This window comes from Anomaloglossus baeobatrachus, chromosome 12 (assembly GCF_048569485.1).
Source record: "Anomaloglossus baeobatrachus isolate aAnoBae1 chromosome 12, aAnoBae1.hap1, whole genome shotgun sequence".
In the NCBI taxonomy this organism is placed as follows: Eukaryota; Metazoa; Chordata; class Amphibia; order Anura; family Aromobatidae; genus Anomaloglossus; species Anomaloglossus baeobatrachus.
Window position 1 is genome coordinate 44,791,069 of NC_134364.1, and position 19,186 is coordinate 44,810,254.

General features: G+C 46.8%; 1 protein-coding gene across 3 annotated transcripts in view; it reads right to left on the bottom strand.

The window, feature by feature from the left end:
* The window catches only part of PCNX4 (pecanex 4), a 58,972-nt gene extending 41,175 nt beyond the window's left edge, over nt 1-17,797 (bottom strand). The window contains exons 1-4 of one of the 3 annotated variants that reach the window (XM_075329643.1): nt 17,634-17,797; nt 12,245-12,297; nt 8,260-9,006; nt 3,097-3,276 (exon numbers count right to left, since the gene is read on the bottom strand). In XM_075329643.1, the coding sequence (XP_075185758.1) occupies nt 3,097-3,276; nt 8,260-8,948 (869 nt within the window). In that variant the 5' untranslated portion in view covers nt 8,949-9,006; nt 12,245-12,297; nt 17,634-17,797. Of the gene's footprint in view, nt 1-3,096; nt 3,277-8,259; nt 9,007-12,244; nt 12,298-14,860; nt 14,880-17,633 lie in introns of those variants that run through there. The other 2 variants (XM_075329644.1, XM_075329645.1) reach the window with 2 other exon arrangements.
* Nucleotides 17,798-19,186: the final 1,389 nt, after the last annotated feature.

Here is a 19,186-nt window from a genome sequence, read left to right on the forward strand (position 1 = left end):
AAGATAAACTTATTTGGTTCAGATGGTGTCAAACGTGTGTGGCGGCAACCAAGTGAGGCGTACAAAGATATGTGTGTCCTGCCTACAATCAGGCATGGTGGTTGGAGTGTCATGGTTTTGGGCTGCATGAGTGCTGCCAACTATGAGGAGTTCATTGAGGGAACCATGAATGCCAACCTGTACTGTGACCTACTGAAGCAGAGCATGATGATCCCACTACCTTCAGAAACTGGGCCACAGGGTAGTATTCCAACATGATAACTACCCAAACACACCTCCAAGACGACCACTGCCTTGCTACAGAAACTAAGGGTAAAGGTGCTGGACTGGCCAAGTGTCTCCAGACCTAAACCCTATTGAGCATCTGTTGTGCATCATCAAATGGAAGGTGCAAGAACACAAGGTTTGTAACATCCACCAGCTCCGTGATGTCGTCATGGAGGAGGGAAGAGGATCCAGCGGAGTTAAGACAGTGCTTGAAAAATAATGGTGACCAAACAAAATACTGACAACTTTGGGCACAATTTGGCCATTTTCACTAAGGGGTGTACTCACTTTGGTTGCCAGTGGTTTAGACATTAATGGCTGTGTGTTGAGTTATTTAGAGGGCACCAAGTTTGCACTGTTATACAAGCTGCACACTGACACTGTACATTGTATCACAGGGTCAGATCTGCAGTGTGGTCCCATGAAGAGATACAATAAAATATTTACAAAAATATAAATGTGTGATATGCTGTAGGTGTGAACAACAGAATGTGTCCAAGTGTAATGAAATGGTAAGCCAAAAAAAAAAAACAGCCACACAATTCTGCCATTTGTTTTGGGGTCTTGTTATTAACGGTGTTCACTGGTGGATAAAACTCATCTGTCATTCTACAGCTCAGGGTGATCACAGGGATAGCAAAACGGTGTGTGTCTTTTAATTTAAAAATGGTGCAAACCATCCCCAGAGATTTGTTAAAAAAAAAGAAACAAAAGGAATACATTTGGATTCTCTTGCTGTTTTCTAAGATCTATCGCTTTTTCATTTTTTGGTCAGAGGAGCTGTACGAGAGTTTGCTTTTGGTCTGGAGAGTGGACGTTTTCAATGGTGCCATATTGGGGATTCACACACCATTATTATCACTTTTTATTTTTTGGGGGGGTTGGAGCATATTGACTAAAGCCCCCGTCACATTTAGCGACTTACCAGCGATCCCGAAAATGATGCGACCTGATAGGGATCGCTGGTAAGTCGCTGGGAGGTCGCTGGTGAGATGTCACACAGTCAGACCTTACCAATGACCCAGTAACGATACAGGTCGCAGTAGTGACCAGTATAACGATCTCGCAGTCACTGTGACCCTGGCCTTTGGTCATTGGGACATCGCCTTTGAAGAAAATTTTCCAGGACATTCGGCAACGACTAGAGATCTCACAGCAGGGGCCAGGTCGTTGCTGGATGTCACAAATAACGACATCGCTAGCAAGATGTCGTATAGGGAGACGTGGCCTTAAGAACATGAAAATATTGGCATTTGATTTGCTGTTTTTTCTTGCTTTATGGCATTTACTGTTCAGATTAAAGGGAACCTGTCAGATCCAATATGCATTCAGATTCACAGTTCTGGGTTGCATATTACTAATCCCTGCCTAACCTAGCGTAGATAAAGAGATCTTTAGAAAGAGTATTTCTAAAGATCTTTTATCGTATGCTAATGAGCGAGGGGACTAGTCCCCTAGTTTTTAGTTCCAGTCGCCCCTCATTAGCATGTTAGTACGCCCCTGTTGGTGTGCTAATGAATGTGCAGCGTCACAGGATGATCTCACCTCTTCGCCGCCATCGCTGGATTTTGGCTTAGTGAGCATGACCCCGGAGTTTGGGTCATGTGCACTACGTCAGTTAGAAGCCAGGACACGTACACCCCGACTTCACAGTGCGCACTGATCCGAAATCCAGCAATGGCGGTAGAGAGGTGAGTGAGATCATCCTGTGACGCTGCATATTCATTAGCATGATAGCACACCTACAGGGGCTAACTAACATGCTAATGGGGACGACTGGCCGGGGAACTAAAAACCAGGGGACTAGTCCCCTCGCTCATTAGCATACGATAAAAGATCTTTAGACATACTCTAAATATTTCTTTATCTATGCTAGTGTATACAGGGACAGATAGGCAGGGATTAGCAGTATGCACCCAGAACTGCTCGTGGCTCTGGCTGCATATTGCACCTGACAGGTTCCCTTGAAATACATCAGACTTTTACAAATGCGGCACTGTTATATATGATTACTTCTTTATTTTAAAGCCTTTTGTTATATATTTTTTTTAACACTTTAACTCTTTTAGTCCCATTACGTGGCTTGAATCTACTTTTGACCACTTGTTCCGTATACTGCAATACTGTATAAAAGAAACTGACAGTCACATATGACGCTAATCGGATTACCAATAGGATTGTGCCCCTTAAATGCTACTGTCAGAGACAGACATCGCCATTTACGGTGTTAAATAGCCGCGATTGGAGCCAGCTCTGGTCGAACCTGTTAGAGGTAGATGCAGTCTGTGCAACACCGCTGGCATCCGCTGTATGTGGCAAGAGCTCCGCTACTAAGACTGCTCCATACCCAGTCACTGGACATAGGTCAAATTGTTGCTTCCTTTGTCAGAAAATATTAACTGATGTAAACCTAAAAATAAAGAACATTAAAGGGAATCTGTCACCAGATTTTTGCTCCCGATCTGAGAGCAGTATAATGTAGGGGCAGAGATCCGGATTCCAGCAATGTGTCACTCACTGAGCTGTTTGCTGTCATTTTGATAAAATCACTGTTTTCTCTGCTGCAGATCTAGCAGTTATACAGCGCTCATGAATATGCTGGACTACCTGCAGCACTCCAAGTAGTTCTGTAATGATAAAATCACAGTTTAATGAACAGTAGATTATCAAAACTACACTAAGCAGCCCAGTAAGTGACACATCGCTGGAATCGGGGTCTCTGCCCCTACATTATGCTGCTCTCAGATTAGGTGGCAAAAACCTGGTGACAGATTCCCTTTAAGAAAGTTTTTCAGTCACATATGTTACCAGATGATGTAGAAACATTACCTTAAATTACTGGACATTGGTGACCCTCCCAATATAAATTCCAGTATCTGCTCCATTCCCCAAAGAACAAGTGCGTCAAGAGGTGGTAGGATGCCCAGAGCCCAAAGAAAGGGCAAAAACAAAAAGATGACGTGTAAGACTTTGTTAGCCAAGACTAAAGCTGGTACAGTTGTGAGAAATCTGCAAAGAAACAAGAAAAGTGTAATATTACATCAAGCATCATCTCGGGGGAATAAAACATCTCTAAAAAACACAAAACAAAAGACAATAATAAAAGTAGTAGAAATAAAATAATAAAAAGAAAAATAAAGCGTAAACAGTTCACGTTCAACCCATTTAGAAGGCTGCACTTTCTTCCATACAAAAAAGTCCAATAGTTCTGCTTCGAGCACAAAGCATTTTATTGATTGTTATCTATAATATTATGGAAAATGGGAATTTCACATGACTGAGAATGGGCGATCTGCTCTTATTCAGGGGGGTCTCAGCAATTAGTGGCCTGAAATCAGCCATGACAAATCTGCAGTCACTCTGTTTTAGACCAGACAACCCCTCTAAAAGGCAACCATACACATTAGCCGAATGTCGTCCAAACCTGCTAATTTTAGCCGACCATATAATGGTCTTGTAATGCTGTCATTACTTATGGCTTGTAATAACAGAAGAGCAGTCAGGAAAGCCGTAGTCTGGTAAGAGGAGGACACGTATGGATACAGGGAGTACACAGAGGCGTAGTCAGGTCACAATCCGGTGGTCAGAATTCCAGGAAGGCACGGAATAGATTCAGGGAGTAAACGGAGATGTGGTCAGGTAACGGTCCGAGGTCTAAAACCAGGAGGTCGCAACAGGAACAGGGAGTGGGCAGAGAGGAGTCAAACAACAGTCCGGGGTCAAAAAACAAAGATCAGAAGACTATCAGAGACACAAGCCAACAGCACAACAGCAGAACCAAAATGTACGACTGGCAAGGTTCTGCCGCAGCATGCTCAGTAAAGAAGCAGATCAGTTACCAGCAAGATGAAACACCTGAGAAATCAACCTGCCAGCTCAGTAGGAAAACACAGCAGAGCACCCATGTCATGATCCAGGCCGGCTTTTCCCTGCTGCTGGTTACACCCAGCTCTGGCCTGGTCATGTCAGGGGTTAACTTTTCTTGCTTCGTTCTGGATCCCAGGACGCTATATATTGCCTCTCTACCTATGGCTCAGCTCAGTTCCAGTGATATTTCTGCCTTGCAGCTTGTATACTGGCTCTGGTGAGTGTTCCCGATCTTTCCTGCCTCCCTGCTACTGTGTCCCGACTTGTACCCTCCCCCATTCATCTGCCTGTCCCGGTCCCTGACTTCCCGTTCCTGTCTGTTTGTTTCCCTCTGCATACCTGATCTCCTGGTTTCCGACTCGGTTCTATTTTCTGACTTTGATATTGATCCTCCCTTTGCAGTGAGTCGACTTTCATGGCTAGACCCTGACTGTTTGACTACTCTATTGCCACCTGGTGGTTCGCCTGTTAACTGCCTGCTGAAGTTACTTTGCTGTACTTCAGCTGCCTTTCCATTACAGTGTTTTTTGTCTCTCCTTCACTACTCTGCTGCCACCTAGTGGGGAATGCACTGTACTAAGTCTTACTAGCCTTTGTACAGCGTGACAATCTGCTAGTGAGCAAGATGCTCTGCACAGAGGAATCGTGAGTCCTCCCCCGCAGATGAAGTTGAGGTAGAGAAGGATCCGAGTGTCAGAATATCCATGGCTGATCTCTTTGCTCTCCAGGAGATAACCCTCTGACATAAGAGTCCGGTAGCGGCCGTCTTATAGAGAGCACAGGCGTCTCAGCGTGTGTGTGGGGGAAGAGCCGAAAGTTTCACTTTGCGCCTGAATTAAGATTTTTATGGTACCTTTCACATGTTAAGTTATTTGTAGCTAAACTTTTTTCAAATGTCTATAGCTCCAGGTACTGTAGCTATACGATACACATTGTGAAAGGAGGGTGGCTTTGTGTTCATTTCCTTGATTTTGTAGAAGCACCTCTTTGGCGCAGTTACTAATTTAAGTAAAGCTCCTTTGAATGGCGTAAGGATCATATAGTAAAAGGCGTTGTTTCATCAGAGAGAAGCGATGCCTTGGATTCTGTTTCCGACAAATGGAATGACATTGCTAATGGTAGTCAAAGACCAGCCGGGTGCTTAGTTGTCACAGGTGTGTCACGGGTGACAGACAGTCATATGGTTTCTGGCAATAGAAGGTCACAGCGTCTAGCTCCGCAAAATGCTCCCTGACTTTCTATTGTTTCTGCTGTCAGTATTCATTGTACTAGGTAGCTTTCCATAAATTTTCATCTATTACCCTTCAGGACCCAGGGGAGACCTCCTCCTACCCAGCTGCTGATTATCAGCATTCCTCTTGCGCTTAAATACCCCTATCTTTGCTGGACTGGTGCTGGTGATATCATTTAGTTCATTCAAGCTCTGGATGCAAGCAGGTGGCTTGTACTCATTTGTGGTATCGTTGCTGAACTTCTACGTGAGTCACTGTAGATAAGTAGTTCATGCATTTTCCCATGTGTGTATTTCCCTGTGTCTTCCTTTAGTGTTTAGTGGCGTTGACAAAGAGCTCATCCCATCCGTTCCCTATTTAAGATCCAGCGCTAGGGATACCTAGGGTCAGGTATCTGGCTCGGCGCATAGGTGCGGAACCTATCTAGTGTGGTGAGGGACCCCAGGGACCAGCAGTAGGTTTGATCAGGGGTCACCATCTCTCCCTTCTCTAGACGCAGGGCTCCCCTTCCCTTACCTTTCGCGCTCGCTTGGTACTACCCCTTACCTAGCGTGACATTAGAATTATGCACCAACCATTTTAGATGCATTACTGCCCTTGTAGCACAAGACAATTCAAGTCCTCCAAAATGGTGCTCTGTTCTGACTCCGAGTTTTCCCAAGCAAGAAAGAATGATGATCAAATGTCCTAGTAAGGCACATGGACTGGGGTTATCTTCATGGGACAACCCTTTTAAAACGTTTCTTACCATGACTGATTGGAGGGGGGCAACTGATGGCTGACAGGGTTCTCCCCATCATGTGCTGCTTACATGTCATTTATAGTGATGAGCGAATACTAAATATTTGGGTTATTGGTACCGAATACCAAGTACTATTCTAATACCGTGTTTTTCCAAAAATAAGACACTATCTTATATTTTTTCTCCCCCCAAAAAAGCACTAGGGCTTATTTTTGGAGGAGGTCTTATTCTTGGAGAAACACGGTTGGGGTAAGTTTACCCCCCCAAAAAGGCAGAACCCCCCCCCACTTCCCAGGATACTCATACTCACCAGACCAGGACTTCTGTGTGGCTCCCAGGTCCTCCTGTGATCTCCGGTCGGTGCTGCACGCCGTCCTACCCTGCTGCTAGCTGACATACTGACACACACACACACACACACACACACACACACAGCCGATCACACACACACCCACACAGCCGATCCCAGGCCCACACAGCCGATCCCAGGCACACACAGCCGATCCCAGGCACACACAGCCGATCCCAGGCACACACAGCCGATCCCAGACACACACAGCCGATCCCAGGCACACACAGCCGATCGCAGGCACACACAGCCAATCGCAGGCACACACAGCCAATCGCAGGCACACACAGCCAATCGCAGGCACACACAGCCAATCGCAGGCACACACAGCCAATCGCAGGCACACACAGCCAATCGCAGGCACACACAGCCAATCGCAGGCACACACAGCCAATCGCAGACACACACAGCCAATCGCAGGCACACACAGCCAATCGCAGGCACACACAGCCAATCGCAGACACACACAGCCAATCGCAGACACACACAGCCAATCGCAGACACACACAGCCAATCGCAGACACACACAGCCAATCGCAGACACACACAGCCAATCGCAGACACACACAGCCAATCGCAGACACACACAGCCAATCGCAGACACACACAGCCAATCGCAGACACACACAGCCAATCGCAGACACACACAGCCAATCGCAGACACACACAGCCAATCGCAGACACACACAGCCAATCGCAGACACACACAGCCAATCGCAGACACACACAGCCAATCGCAGACACACACAGCCAATCGCAGACACACACAACCAATCGCAGACACACACAGCCAATCGCAGACACAGCAGATCACACACACACACAGCAGATCACACACACAGCCGATCGCGCGTGCACACATCACATCCAGCGCTTACGGACGCAGGGAATGAGCGCAAGTCACGTGTCCGGCCGCAGGTCTTGTTCGTTGCGCTCCACCGCACTGCCTCTCAGGATTCTGCCGGCGAAGAGATCGGTGTCACTGGATGAGGTGAGTGTGTGTGCGATCCGATGTTTGTGTGTGTGATTTGATGTTTGCGTGTGATCCGATGTTTGTGTGTGCGATCTGATTGTGTGTGCGATCTGATGTGTGTGTGAGCGATCTGATGTGTGTGTGAGCGATCTGATGTGTGTGTGAGCGATCTGATGTGTGTGTGTGTGTGTGTGTGCTGATGTGTGCGGGTGTGTGATCACTGCAGGTCCTGCCGCTCAGTGTCGGGTGAGTGTGATTGCGGTGTGTCCACTGTCTATAATGAAGTGTCCTGCAGTATCTGTAACCTTTTTAGCTGCACGGACACTTCATTATTGATCCACGACTAGGGCTTATTTTCGGGGGAGGGCTTATGTTTAAGTTTAAGGCTTGCTTTGAAAATGCTGAAAATCCCTACTAGGGCTTATTTTTGGGGGAGGTCTTATTTTTGGAAAAAAACGGTATTTGACACAAATAATTATCCTAATGCAAGTCAATGGGGAACCTGAGCATTTTTCTTGAAGATTTCCCAAAAAAATGCTCGGGTTCCCCATTGACTTGCATTAGGTTTGTTATTCATGACGAATACTGGAACGGTACTAGGAATTCGGTACAAATAACTTGAATATTTAGTATTCCCTCATCGCTAGTCATTTATAGAAGGAGTGTGGACCGTGACCCAAAGTCAGGACACAGACTGCTCCACCAATCACTGATTGAATCCCTACTGAAAATCGGTCCTGTGATAGTTTGCTCTTACCACTAATGACATAAAATTTCTCTAAAACGGTCTAATTGAGAAAATAGATTAAAAAAAGTTAGTATGATTTACCTGTAAGCAAGATCCACAGCAATGAAAGCAAATATGTAGACGGGTCTCAGGAGGGGTGTGATTTCATAAGTGTCCTGTGCATGAAACGTGGCCGTCTCCGTGGCCGAATTGATAATTAAAGAATATTCTCCAATGCAAATTGTTATCCAGCCGAAAATGAAGATCATAACCGTTCCTCCGATGTTTCCGTACAACAAGTCTATCCTATATGGCATCAGGTACCACGTCCCCAGGCCACACAGAGCCCCAGCGAGGAAGGAATGAAATATCAGGTTTGCTATAAACTTCTTGCCCGGGATGATGAATTTCACAGTCTCTGAGCCAAGGCAGCTCGAAAAGTCGAAGTCGTCTTCATCTGTGAGGGTGTTTTGATTCTGTAGCCTTTCTACGGTGGAGGTTTTCCTGCGGGCATACCGATTTAGTAACTGAATGACTAAGGAGGCGATGAGCATCAGTCCTGCCGAGAGTGCGGCGGCATAGTAGTCCTCTAGGATATGGACCTCGTATAGCACAGTGCCCACACCGCCTAGGACCCATGGCGTCAGAAACAAGATCACCTGATTGATATAGATGTAAGGAGGAGCGCTGTAACCCAACTTAAATCGGGGACCGCCAAGGATGGTTTGCGGGAAACGCTTCCAGAAGAATTCCTGCTTGTAATCATTTAGTAAAGGAACATCAGGACCCATTCTTCTGAATCACAACTTTGAATTCGGTTTCATTTTTTATGCGGTGAAATGGTAATATCTAAAAACGGACAAAAAAAAAACAAAAAAAAAAAACAAAACCATAATAAAATAACCAATGGGAAATTTTACTATGATAATATAAGGAATCACGCACACAGGTGCATCACAACATCATGCAAACTACTGAATTATGCCACAGAAGTCTACAGTGCCACGATGTACCGCCAAATGGCGCCAATTATATAAAGGAAACTTGCATTTTTTATGCGATGAAATGGTAATATCTAAAAACTGACAAAAAAGCTCCATAATAAATGATAAAATAAGGAATCACGCACACAGGTGCATCACAACATCATGCAAACTACTGAATTATGCCACAGAAGTCTATAGTGCCACGATGTACCGCCAAAGGAAACTTGCATTTTTTATGCGATGAAATGGTAATATCTAAAAACGGACAAAAAAAAAAACCCATAATAAAATAACCAATGGGAAATATTACTATGAAAATATAAGGAATCACGCACACAGGTGCATCACAATATCATGCAAACTACTGAATTATGCCACGGAAGTCTATAGTGCCACGATGTACCGCCAATAATATAAGGAAACTTGCATTTTTTTGTCGCTCACTCCCTCAGACATTGTATACTTGTGTGGTATCAGTGCTCCTAAGGGAGTCTATTCACATAGTGTGGTGCCACCATAGCGAGTGTGCGACTGTGCACATGAAGCCTCATTCAGATGTACATTTTTAACAAAAAAGGGAAAATTTTTCCTGAGATTTTTGGATCCAATTATTTTACATTTTTAATCCGAGTGTCCGCTTTTTCTATCGTTTTTTTATGTATACCAAAAAATAAAAACTGCCAAGCTTCTCCTACCCATTAAACAATAAGGCCACATTTACACATTCACTATTTTACATCAGTATTTGCCAGCCAAAATCAGGGTTATGATAGGCCATGAGCAGGCGTTGTGTATTTGGTGAGTTTTTACCTCAGTATGTGTAGCCAAAACCAGGAATGTCACAATCAGAGGAAAAGTATAATAGTAACACGGGCACCACTGCTGTATTTATCACCCACTCCTGCTTTTGGCTACAAATACTGATGTAAAAAACCCTCCAAATGCTCAAAGTATGCACGAGGCCTAAGAAACAAATAGCACTCAGATGACAACTGGGTGTTATTAATTTTTTTTTCTTTACAGACCTATTCATGACTGATAAATATGCATACATCTACAAGTTTATTTTTCTTTCTAAAACACTATGTCCGCAAGAAAACAACAGAAGGACACAGGAATAGCTGCATAGACTACAAAGGATTCATATTCTATCCGTGATACAAAAAAGAAACATATCTGAACGAGGCACAAAAGTGGCAATACTAGTGATGAGCAGGCACTACCATGCTCGGGTGCTCAGTACTCGTAACTAGTGATGAGTGGGCACTACCATGCTCGGGTGCTCGGTACTCGTAACTAGTGATGAGCGGGCACTACCATGCTCGGGTGCTCAGTACTCGAAACTAGTGATGAGCGGGCACTACCATGCTCGGGTGCTCGGTACTCGTAACTAGTGATGAGCGGGCACTACCATGCTCGGGTGCTCGGTACTCGTAACTAGTGATGAGTGGGCACTACCATGCTCGGGTGCTCAGTACTCGTAACTAGTGATGAGTGGGCACTACCATGCTCAGGTACTCAGTACTCGTATCTAGTGATGAGTGAGCACTACCATGCTCAGGTGCTCAGTACTTGTAACTAGTGATGAGCGGGCACTACCATGCTCGGGTGCTCGGTACTCGTAACTAGTGATGAGCGGGCACTACCATGCTCAGTACTCGTAACTAGTGATGAGCGGGCACTACCATGCTCGGGTGCTCAGTACTTGTAACTAGTGATGAGCGGGCACTACCATGCTCGGGTGCTCGGTACTCGTAACTAGTAATGAGCGGGCACTACCATGCGAAGGTGCTTGGTATTTATAACAAGCAGTTGGATGCTCGGATAGGCTTAACTTGTGCACCCATGTAAAATGGAAATCAATGGGAAACTAGAGCATTTTTCTGGGAAATCTACTGGAAAAGTGTTCCATTATACTTGGGTAAATGAGTTGCGCCCATCTGAGCACCCAATTACTGGTTATGAATACCAAACACCCGAACATAGTAGTGCCCGTTTACCACTACTTACGAGTATCGAGAACCCGAGCATGGTAGTGCTCGCTCATCATTAGTTACGAAACCCGAGCATGGCAGTGCTCGCTCATTACTAGTTACGAGTACTGAGCACCTGAGCATGGTAGTGCCCGCTCATCACTAGTCACGAGTACTGAGCACCTGAGCATGGTAGTGCCCACTCATCACTAGCCACGAGTAATGAGCAGCCGAGCATGGTAGTGCCCACTCATCACTAGCCACGAGTAATGAGCACCCGAGCATGGTAGTGCCCACTCATCACTAGCCACGAGTAATGAGCACCCGAGCATGGTAGTGCCCGCTCATCACTAGTTACAAGTACTGAGCACCCGAGCATGGTAGTACCCGTTCATCACTAGTTACGAGTACTGAGCATCCGAGCATGGTAGTGCACGCTCATCATTAGTTACGAGTACTGAGCACCCGAGCATGGTAGTGCCCGTTCATCACTAGTTACGAGTACTGAGCATCCGAGCATGGTAGTGCCCGCTCATCACTAGTTACGAGTACTGAGCATCCGAGCATGGTAGTGCGCGCTCATCATTAGCCAATATGTCTTCAATAGCTGTGGGTGAAATACTCTTTCGGCTGACAGCTATTCCTACTGACCCTCCCATACACATGCACGCTCAGTTAGGCCGAGTGAGCATGTGTTTTAACTGGGAAAAGGGGAATAAGTAGCTACCCAACACCTCTCATGAGAATAAAAGGCCCAGGCATTGAAATTTAACATGACAATATTATCTTTTTCCGTCACCATAAGATATTTGGCAAGTCCTGCTGAAACTGATGGCTTTGTATTTGCCTAATATTTAATGGTACTGTAAGTGTCCCCAATAAAACCGTTCACCCTCCTTGTGATACCCTCTTCCCTTATAGCTCCATATCTTATCTAGAATTTTTTTTTTCCCTGCAAAAAATAAAAATAAAAGAATATAATAATATATTTTTTGCTTTGGCAGCAAACTATCAGGACAAACATACAGGCGGCAGCAGCAGGTTAGGAAATCCCCAGCCAGGGGAGCGAGGGATCTCACGGGGATCTCTCAGACTTATAAACACGAATCGCCTTAGTATTTACCGTACCTGCCAAACAAATGGATTTACTTCTCTCCTTTGCATCACAAGGTTTGGATTTCCTGTTATTAGAGGAAAGATTACAAGTGAATAAATTGTGCACGTTCAATACAAGAAAGCAACAAACTAACAACAGAAGAGATAATCATGTATAAAGTACAGATGTATCCATGGACAGACGTGACACTTACACTCGCCCGATACATTGTAATTCTAACCAGACACTTTCTCCTTTCTCCACATGGACACATTTTCGATGTGAAGAGTCATTTCTCCCTTATGGTGTTCCCTTAGTAATAGTAAACTGAACACCTAGCAACCCCAAACACTGACACCGCACACCGGCCCATTCAGGTGCACACACATCCGGACGCCGTTAACCCTTAAGAACCACCGTCATTTTGTCTTTTGGACCAAACTAATTATATGTCCACTTTTATTCCACACCTTTTCTATTTTTTTTTTTAGTCCTGGTGCACAAATCCCATAAGAAGGTGGTTTCATTATTAACCTGATAGTACATGAATGACACCTATAAGAGCTCAACTGCTGGAAAAAAATGGGGCCAAGTGACACCCATTAAGCAATTAATATATGTTCACAAGTTGTGTTTTGTCAAAACAATACAAAACACATAAAGTACACACAATTTTATTGCTTTTTCCCCTTATTTGAATGGGTGAAAAATGCTGCACGAGTTGACATGCTGCGGATTTAAAAAAAAAAAAAAAAAATGTCCAGCAGTTCGAGAAAAAAAAAAAAAAGCAGTGTTGAGATTTTTTAAATTGAATTCACTTTTCCGACTCAGTAAAAAACAACATTTGTACCGCAAAGAAAAAAATGCAGTTAAACAAAAAAAAAACCTTAAAAAATGTAGAGTATGAGCATAGTTTTATTTATTTACTTTTATTACTGTGTACTGTACACTACTGTAGCGGGTTTTCAGGTTGAAATACAACACCAAAAATTCTCAGTAATGACACCACATATAAATCAAGCTTGAAAACTTCCTTTTACAAGGGGTTGTCATAAGTTAGTGATGAGCAGGCACTACCATGCTCGGTACTGGTAACTAGTGATGAGCAGGCACTACCATGCTCAGGTGCTTGATACTCGTAACTAGTGATGAGCGGGCACTACCATGCTCAGGTGCTCGATTCTCGTAACTAGTGATGAGCGGGCACTACCATGCTCAGGTGCTCGGTACTCGTAACTAGTGATGAGCGGGCACTACCATGCTCAGGTGCTCGGTACTCGTAACTAGTGATGAGCGGGCACTACCATGCTCAGGTGCTCGGTACTCGTAACTAGTGATGAGCGGGCACTACCATGCTCGGGTGCTCAGTACTCGTAACTAGTGATGAGCGGGCACTACCATGCTCGGGTTCTCTGTACTCATAACTAGTGATGAGCGGGCACTACCATGCTCAGGTGCTCAGTACTCGTAACTAGTGATGAGCGGGCACTACCATGCTCGGGTGCTCAGTACTCGTAACTAGTGATGAGCGGGCACTACCATGCTCAGGTGCTCGGTACTGGTAACTAGTGATGAGCGGGCACTACCATGCTCGGGTTCGCTGTACTCCTAACTAGTGATGAGAGAGCACTACTATGCTCGGTACTGGTTACTAGTGATGAGCGGACACTACCATGCTCGGATCTCGTAACTAGTGATGAGTGAGCAGTACCATGCTCGGATCTCGTGACTAGTGATGAGCGGGCACTACCATGCTCGGTACTGGTAACTAGTGATGAGTGAGCACTCCCATGCTCGGATCTTGTAACTAGTGATGAGCGGGCACTACCATGCTCGGTACTGGTAACTAGTGATGAGTGAGCACTACCATGCTCGGATCTTGTAACTAGTGATGAGCGGGCACTACCATGCTCGGTACTGGTAACCAGTGATTAGTGGGCACTACCATGCTCGGATCTCGTAACTAGTGATGAGCGGCCACTACCATGCTCGGTACTGGTAACTAGTGATGAGCGGGCACTACCATGCTCGGGTGCTCATAACTAGTGATGAGAGAGCACTGCCATGCTCAGGTGTTTGGTACTCGTAACGAGCAGTTGGATACTCTGATAGGCGCAACTCGAGTACTGAGTTTAATGGTAATCTTGACCATTTTTCCAGACGATCTTCCCACTGACTTCTATTATACTCGCGACACAAGTCGCGCCCATCCAAGTATCTAACTGCTGGTTACGGGTATTGAGTACCCGAGCATGGTAGCGCTCGCTTATTACGAGTTATCACCTATTGGATAACATATTGATTGTGGGGGTACGACTGCACCAGCACTAATAGGCAGAATGGCAATTTTTATCCCCGTTAGTATAGAGCTGCAGTGCACATTCTCAACCGACGCTCCATTCATTCCCAATGAGGACCACAGCAAAAAAACTGATTGGCAGCCTCATAAGGAATGAATGGGGTTGTGGTCGAGCACGTGCGCTGCAGCTCTATACTATCAGGGATAAGAATGCCTGTTCTGCCAATCAGTGCGGGTCCCAGCGAACAAACCCCCATGATCGAAAACTTATCACCAGACAATCACTTAAACCTTTCTAGAAAATTCTTCCCATCAGGCTCCTTTCACACATCCCATATTCTGTTCTTACCCAGTACAGTCTATGGGTACGGTCACGTCCAAACCAGCGATATTAATTATTTTTCACTCTTTAATAAGAAGTAAATGTTTGGAAACTAACTTTTTTGCATCCGAAAAACAGTAAGACCTGACACTGATGGTAAAAATGAACACATGGGCCAAAAATGGATGAAAACTGGATCCACCCTACTGATATATGAAAAAAAAAAAGGTCCGTTTTCTCTTGTAAATACAAAATAACAACAACGCATGTTAATAAGGCCTAACTGGGCGTAAACAAAAATCAAACTTTACTTTTTTGCCTTTCCTACAGCATGTGAATTAGCTTACAAATGCCACATTCATTTGCATTGAATGTTTATTTAATAGTGATATAGGTACAGAATCCATGAGAACAAGGTCTTGAAGGGTTTGTGTTTTTAATATTAAATAATTTTTTATTCAATAAATATGTTCTCCATATTGTTGTAATAAAACACCAGGGGGAAAAAAAGTTTGTATAAAAGGACATGGATGGGAAGAAAAAAAAAGGCATAAAAACCCACTAGTGTAAAACGTGTTAAAATAACATTTAAAACCAGAAGAGTTGACAAATGGCTGAGAGTCTGACTGATTGAACCCCTGCACTCACAAGAATACGTTGCCCCAATTCCCTGTGTGAATGGAGAGGCAGCATTTTCATTCCTATGGGAGCTAAACTGCATCTGTGATCACCTCTCCTATAGAAGTTAATGGAGCGGCATCCACACACTCCAATCACACAGGCACCTCAGTGATTATAATCAGTGAGGGTCTCAGGAATCAAGTATTTATGATCTGTTTATGATTCTATGCAGGGTGCGGGCCCAGGAGCTGGTATGGCGCATGCTCCGGAAGATGCTGGCTGCATTATACAGCGGCGACCAGGGGCAGGTCGCGATTCGGCTGAGTTATACAGCGGCGACCAGGGGCAGGTCGCGATTTGGCTGCGTTATACAGCGGCGACCAGGGGCAGGTCGCGATTCGGCTGCGTTATACAGCGGCGACCAGGGGCAGGTCGCGATTTGGCTGCGTTATACAGCGGCGACCAGGGGCAGGTCGCGATTCGGCTGCGTTATACAGCGGCGACCAGGGGCAGGTCGCGATTCGGCTGCGTTATTCAGCGGCGACCAGGGGCAGGTCGCGATTCGGCTGCGTTATACAGCGGCGACCAGGGGCAGGTCGCGATTCGGCTGCGTTATACAGCGGCGACCAGGGGCAGGTCGCGATTCGGCTGCATTATACAGCGGCGACCAGGGGCAGGTCGCGATTCGGCTGCGTTATACAGCGGCGACCAGGGGCAGGTTGCGATTCGGCTGCGTTATACAGCGGCGACCAGGGGCAGGTCGCGATTCGGCTGCGTTATACAGCAGCGACCAGGGGCAGGTTGCGATTCGGCTGCGTTATACAGCGGCGACCAGGGGCAGGTCGCGATTCGGCTGCGTTATACAGCGGCGACCAGGGGCAGGTCGCGATTCGGCTGCGTTATACAGCAGCGACCAGGGGCAGGTTGCGATTCGGCTGCGTTATACAGCGGCGACCAGGGGCAGGTCGCGATTCGGCTGCGTTATACAGCGGCGACCAGGGGCAGGTCGCGATTCGGCTGCGTTATACAGCGGCGACCAGGGGCAGGTCGCGATTCGGCTGCATTATACAGCGGCGACCAGGGGCAGGTCGCGATTCGGCTGCGTTATACAGCGGCGACCAGGGGCAGGTTGCGATTCGGCTGCGTTATACTGCGGCGACCAGGGGCAGGTCGCGATTCGGCTGCGTTATACAGCAGCGACCAGGGGCAGGTCGCGATTCGGCTGCGTTATACAGCGGCGACCAGGGGCAGGTCGCGATTCGGCTGCGTTATACAGCAGCGACCAGGGGCAGGTCGCAATTTGGCTGCGTTATACAGCAGCGACCAGGGGAAGGTCGCGATTCGGCTGCGCTATACAGCAGCGACCAGGGGCAGGTCGCAATCTGGCTGCGTTATACAGCAGCAACCAGGGGCAGGTCACGATCTGGCTGCGTTATACAGCAGCGACCAGGGGCAGGTCACGATCTCGCTGCGTTATACAGCAGCGACCAGGGGCAGGTCACGATTCAGCTGCATTATACAGCAGCGACCAGGGGCAGGTCGCGATTCGGCTGCGTTATACAGCAGCGACCAGGGGCAGGTCACGATCTGGCTGCGTTATACAGCAGCGACCAGGGGCAGGTCACGATTCAGCTGCATTATACAGCAGCGACCAGGGGCAGGTCGCAATTCGGCTGTGTTATACATATATAACTAAATGAAAAAAAAATTAAAAAAAATGTCAGTATATAAAAATGAATGATGTTCCAAACTACAACTCGTCCTACACCAAAAAAATAAAGAAAATTATCCGCATTCTATCCATGTGACGACAAAAGAGCAACATCTACGTGACCTCAGAGAGGGACGTTTCCCATAGCGACCAATCAGATTTTAGCTATGCAAAATGGAAGAAATGATCTGATTGGTTGCTAGGGGGTAACTGCTCTGCGTCGCTTTCATCCCCTGCTAAAAGGTGACGTCACAGAGGAACGTCAGAATGACCCCTCTCGGTGCTCGTACAGACTGTACTGCGGCGCTTATTTACTCGCTTAGCACACAATGCCGCATTATGCGTCGCCCGTGACTCCTGCAGCGCCAGTGACGGCGGAGTGATATCGTAGTGTCCTCTCCACCCGGTGCTGAGGAGGCCTCTGTATCCCCGTCCGTCCCACCTTCCCCTCCGGTTCCGTGCACTCACCCGCCCCCCTCGGTTAGCGGGCCGCGGCGCTCCTCAGGCGGCTCCCGGTGCCGTGCACACAGCCGCCATCTGCTCCTCACCTCCCTCCTCCTCCCGCTGAGGTGCAGGGGCGCGCACTGTGCCGGGAGCCCGCAGAGAAGTGCACAGGCCGGGACGGAGGCGGATGTCAGGGCGGCCATTACTGTGTGCACATTATTAGCACATATTATTCTTACCACAGGCTCAGCGCCATGGCAACTGGCATTGCCACATTATCTGTAGAGGGCGCTGTGCTGGGCTCCCACCGCAAAGGGAGGACCATGGTGGCCATTTAGCGGGTATGCTAGGACATGTTCACACGCGGAGTGTGAGGGGTTTTTTTTACCTCAGTATTTGTGGCCAAAACAGGAGTGATACAATCAGAGGAAAAGTATAATAGTAACACGGGCACCACTTCTGTATTCATCACCCACTCCTGGTTTTCATACAAATACTGAGGTAAAAACTCACCAAATGCGCAACGTGTTACATAAAAGCCTGACACATCATTCTGATCATAGGTTCCATTGTTGGGGCTTTTTTCTTCAATTTCAGGTTTTTAAAAAACGCCCGGTGAAAAAAAAATAAAGCGCTAAGGCTATGTGCCCACAGGACAACGTATCCGCGGATTTTGCTGCAGATCTGTCCTCAGGTTCACGCAGCAGCTCCCCGGAATCCGCAGCTATCCATTGCTGCGGTAGTTCTGCAGAGTTGTTGCGGTAAACCTGCGAAAACAGTGCCGATTTCGAGCAGAATTCCTGCGGAATTCCCAGCCTCTATCTCCATAGTGGAGGGGCGGTAAGGCTGGAAACACATCTATGCGAGTAAAATCGGTCCGACTGGGCTGAAAAAAACTCGGCTGATTTTAGTTCACGTTAGGTGCGAGTGCAACGCAAGTGCGATGCTTTTTCTGAATAATTTAATTATTTTACTAGCATGTGTAATGCGTGTGTAATGCGTATTTTTTACTATGTCATCTGCCATTCAGCTCAGCTACATGGCTGCTGACAGCAGACACAGACAGCCATGTAGCAGAGCTGAATGGCTGGTGACAGCAGACACAGAAAGAGCCGCACGATCACAATGAACTCGGGTTAACTTCACCCGACTTCATTGTCATGCTGCGGCTCTGTCTGTGCCGCATCCTGATTAGCGGTCACCTGTGAAGGACTCACCGGTGACTGCTAATCCCCTGAGTGACTGAAGTTAGCAGCCCTCTCTCATACTCACCGATCCCCGATCCCTGGCGCGGTGCTGCACGGCATTCACACTGCTGCGGCGGCTTTTACTATTTTGAAAAAGCCGGCCGCTCATTAAACAATCTCGTATTCCCTGCTATGCCCGCCCACAGGCGCCTATGATTGGTTGCAGTGAGACACGCCCCCACGCTGAGTGACAGGCGTCTCACTGCACCCAATCACAACAGCCGGTGGGCGTGTCTATACTGTGCAGTGAAATAAATAATTAAAAAAAACGGCGTGCGGTCCCCCCCAATTTCAATACCATGCGGTACCCGCGGCCACCGCTGGATCCTC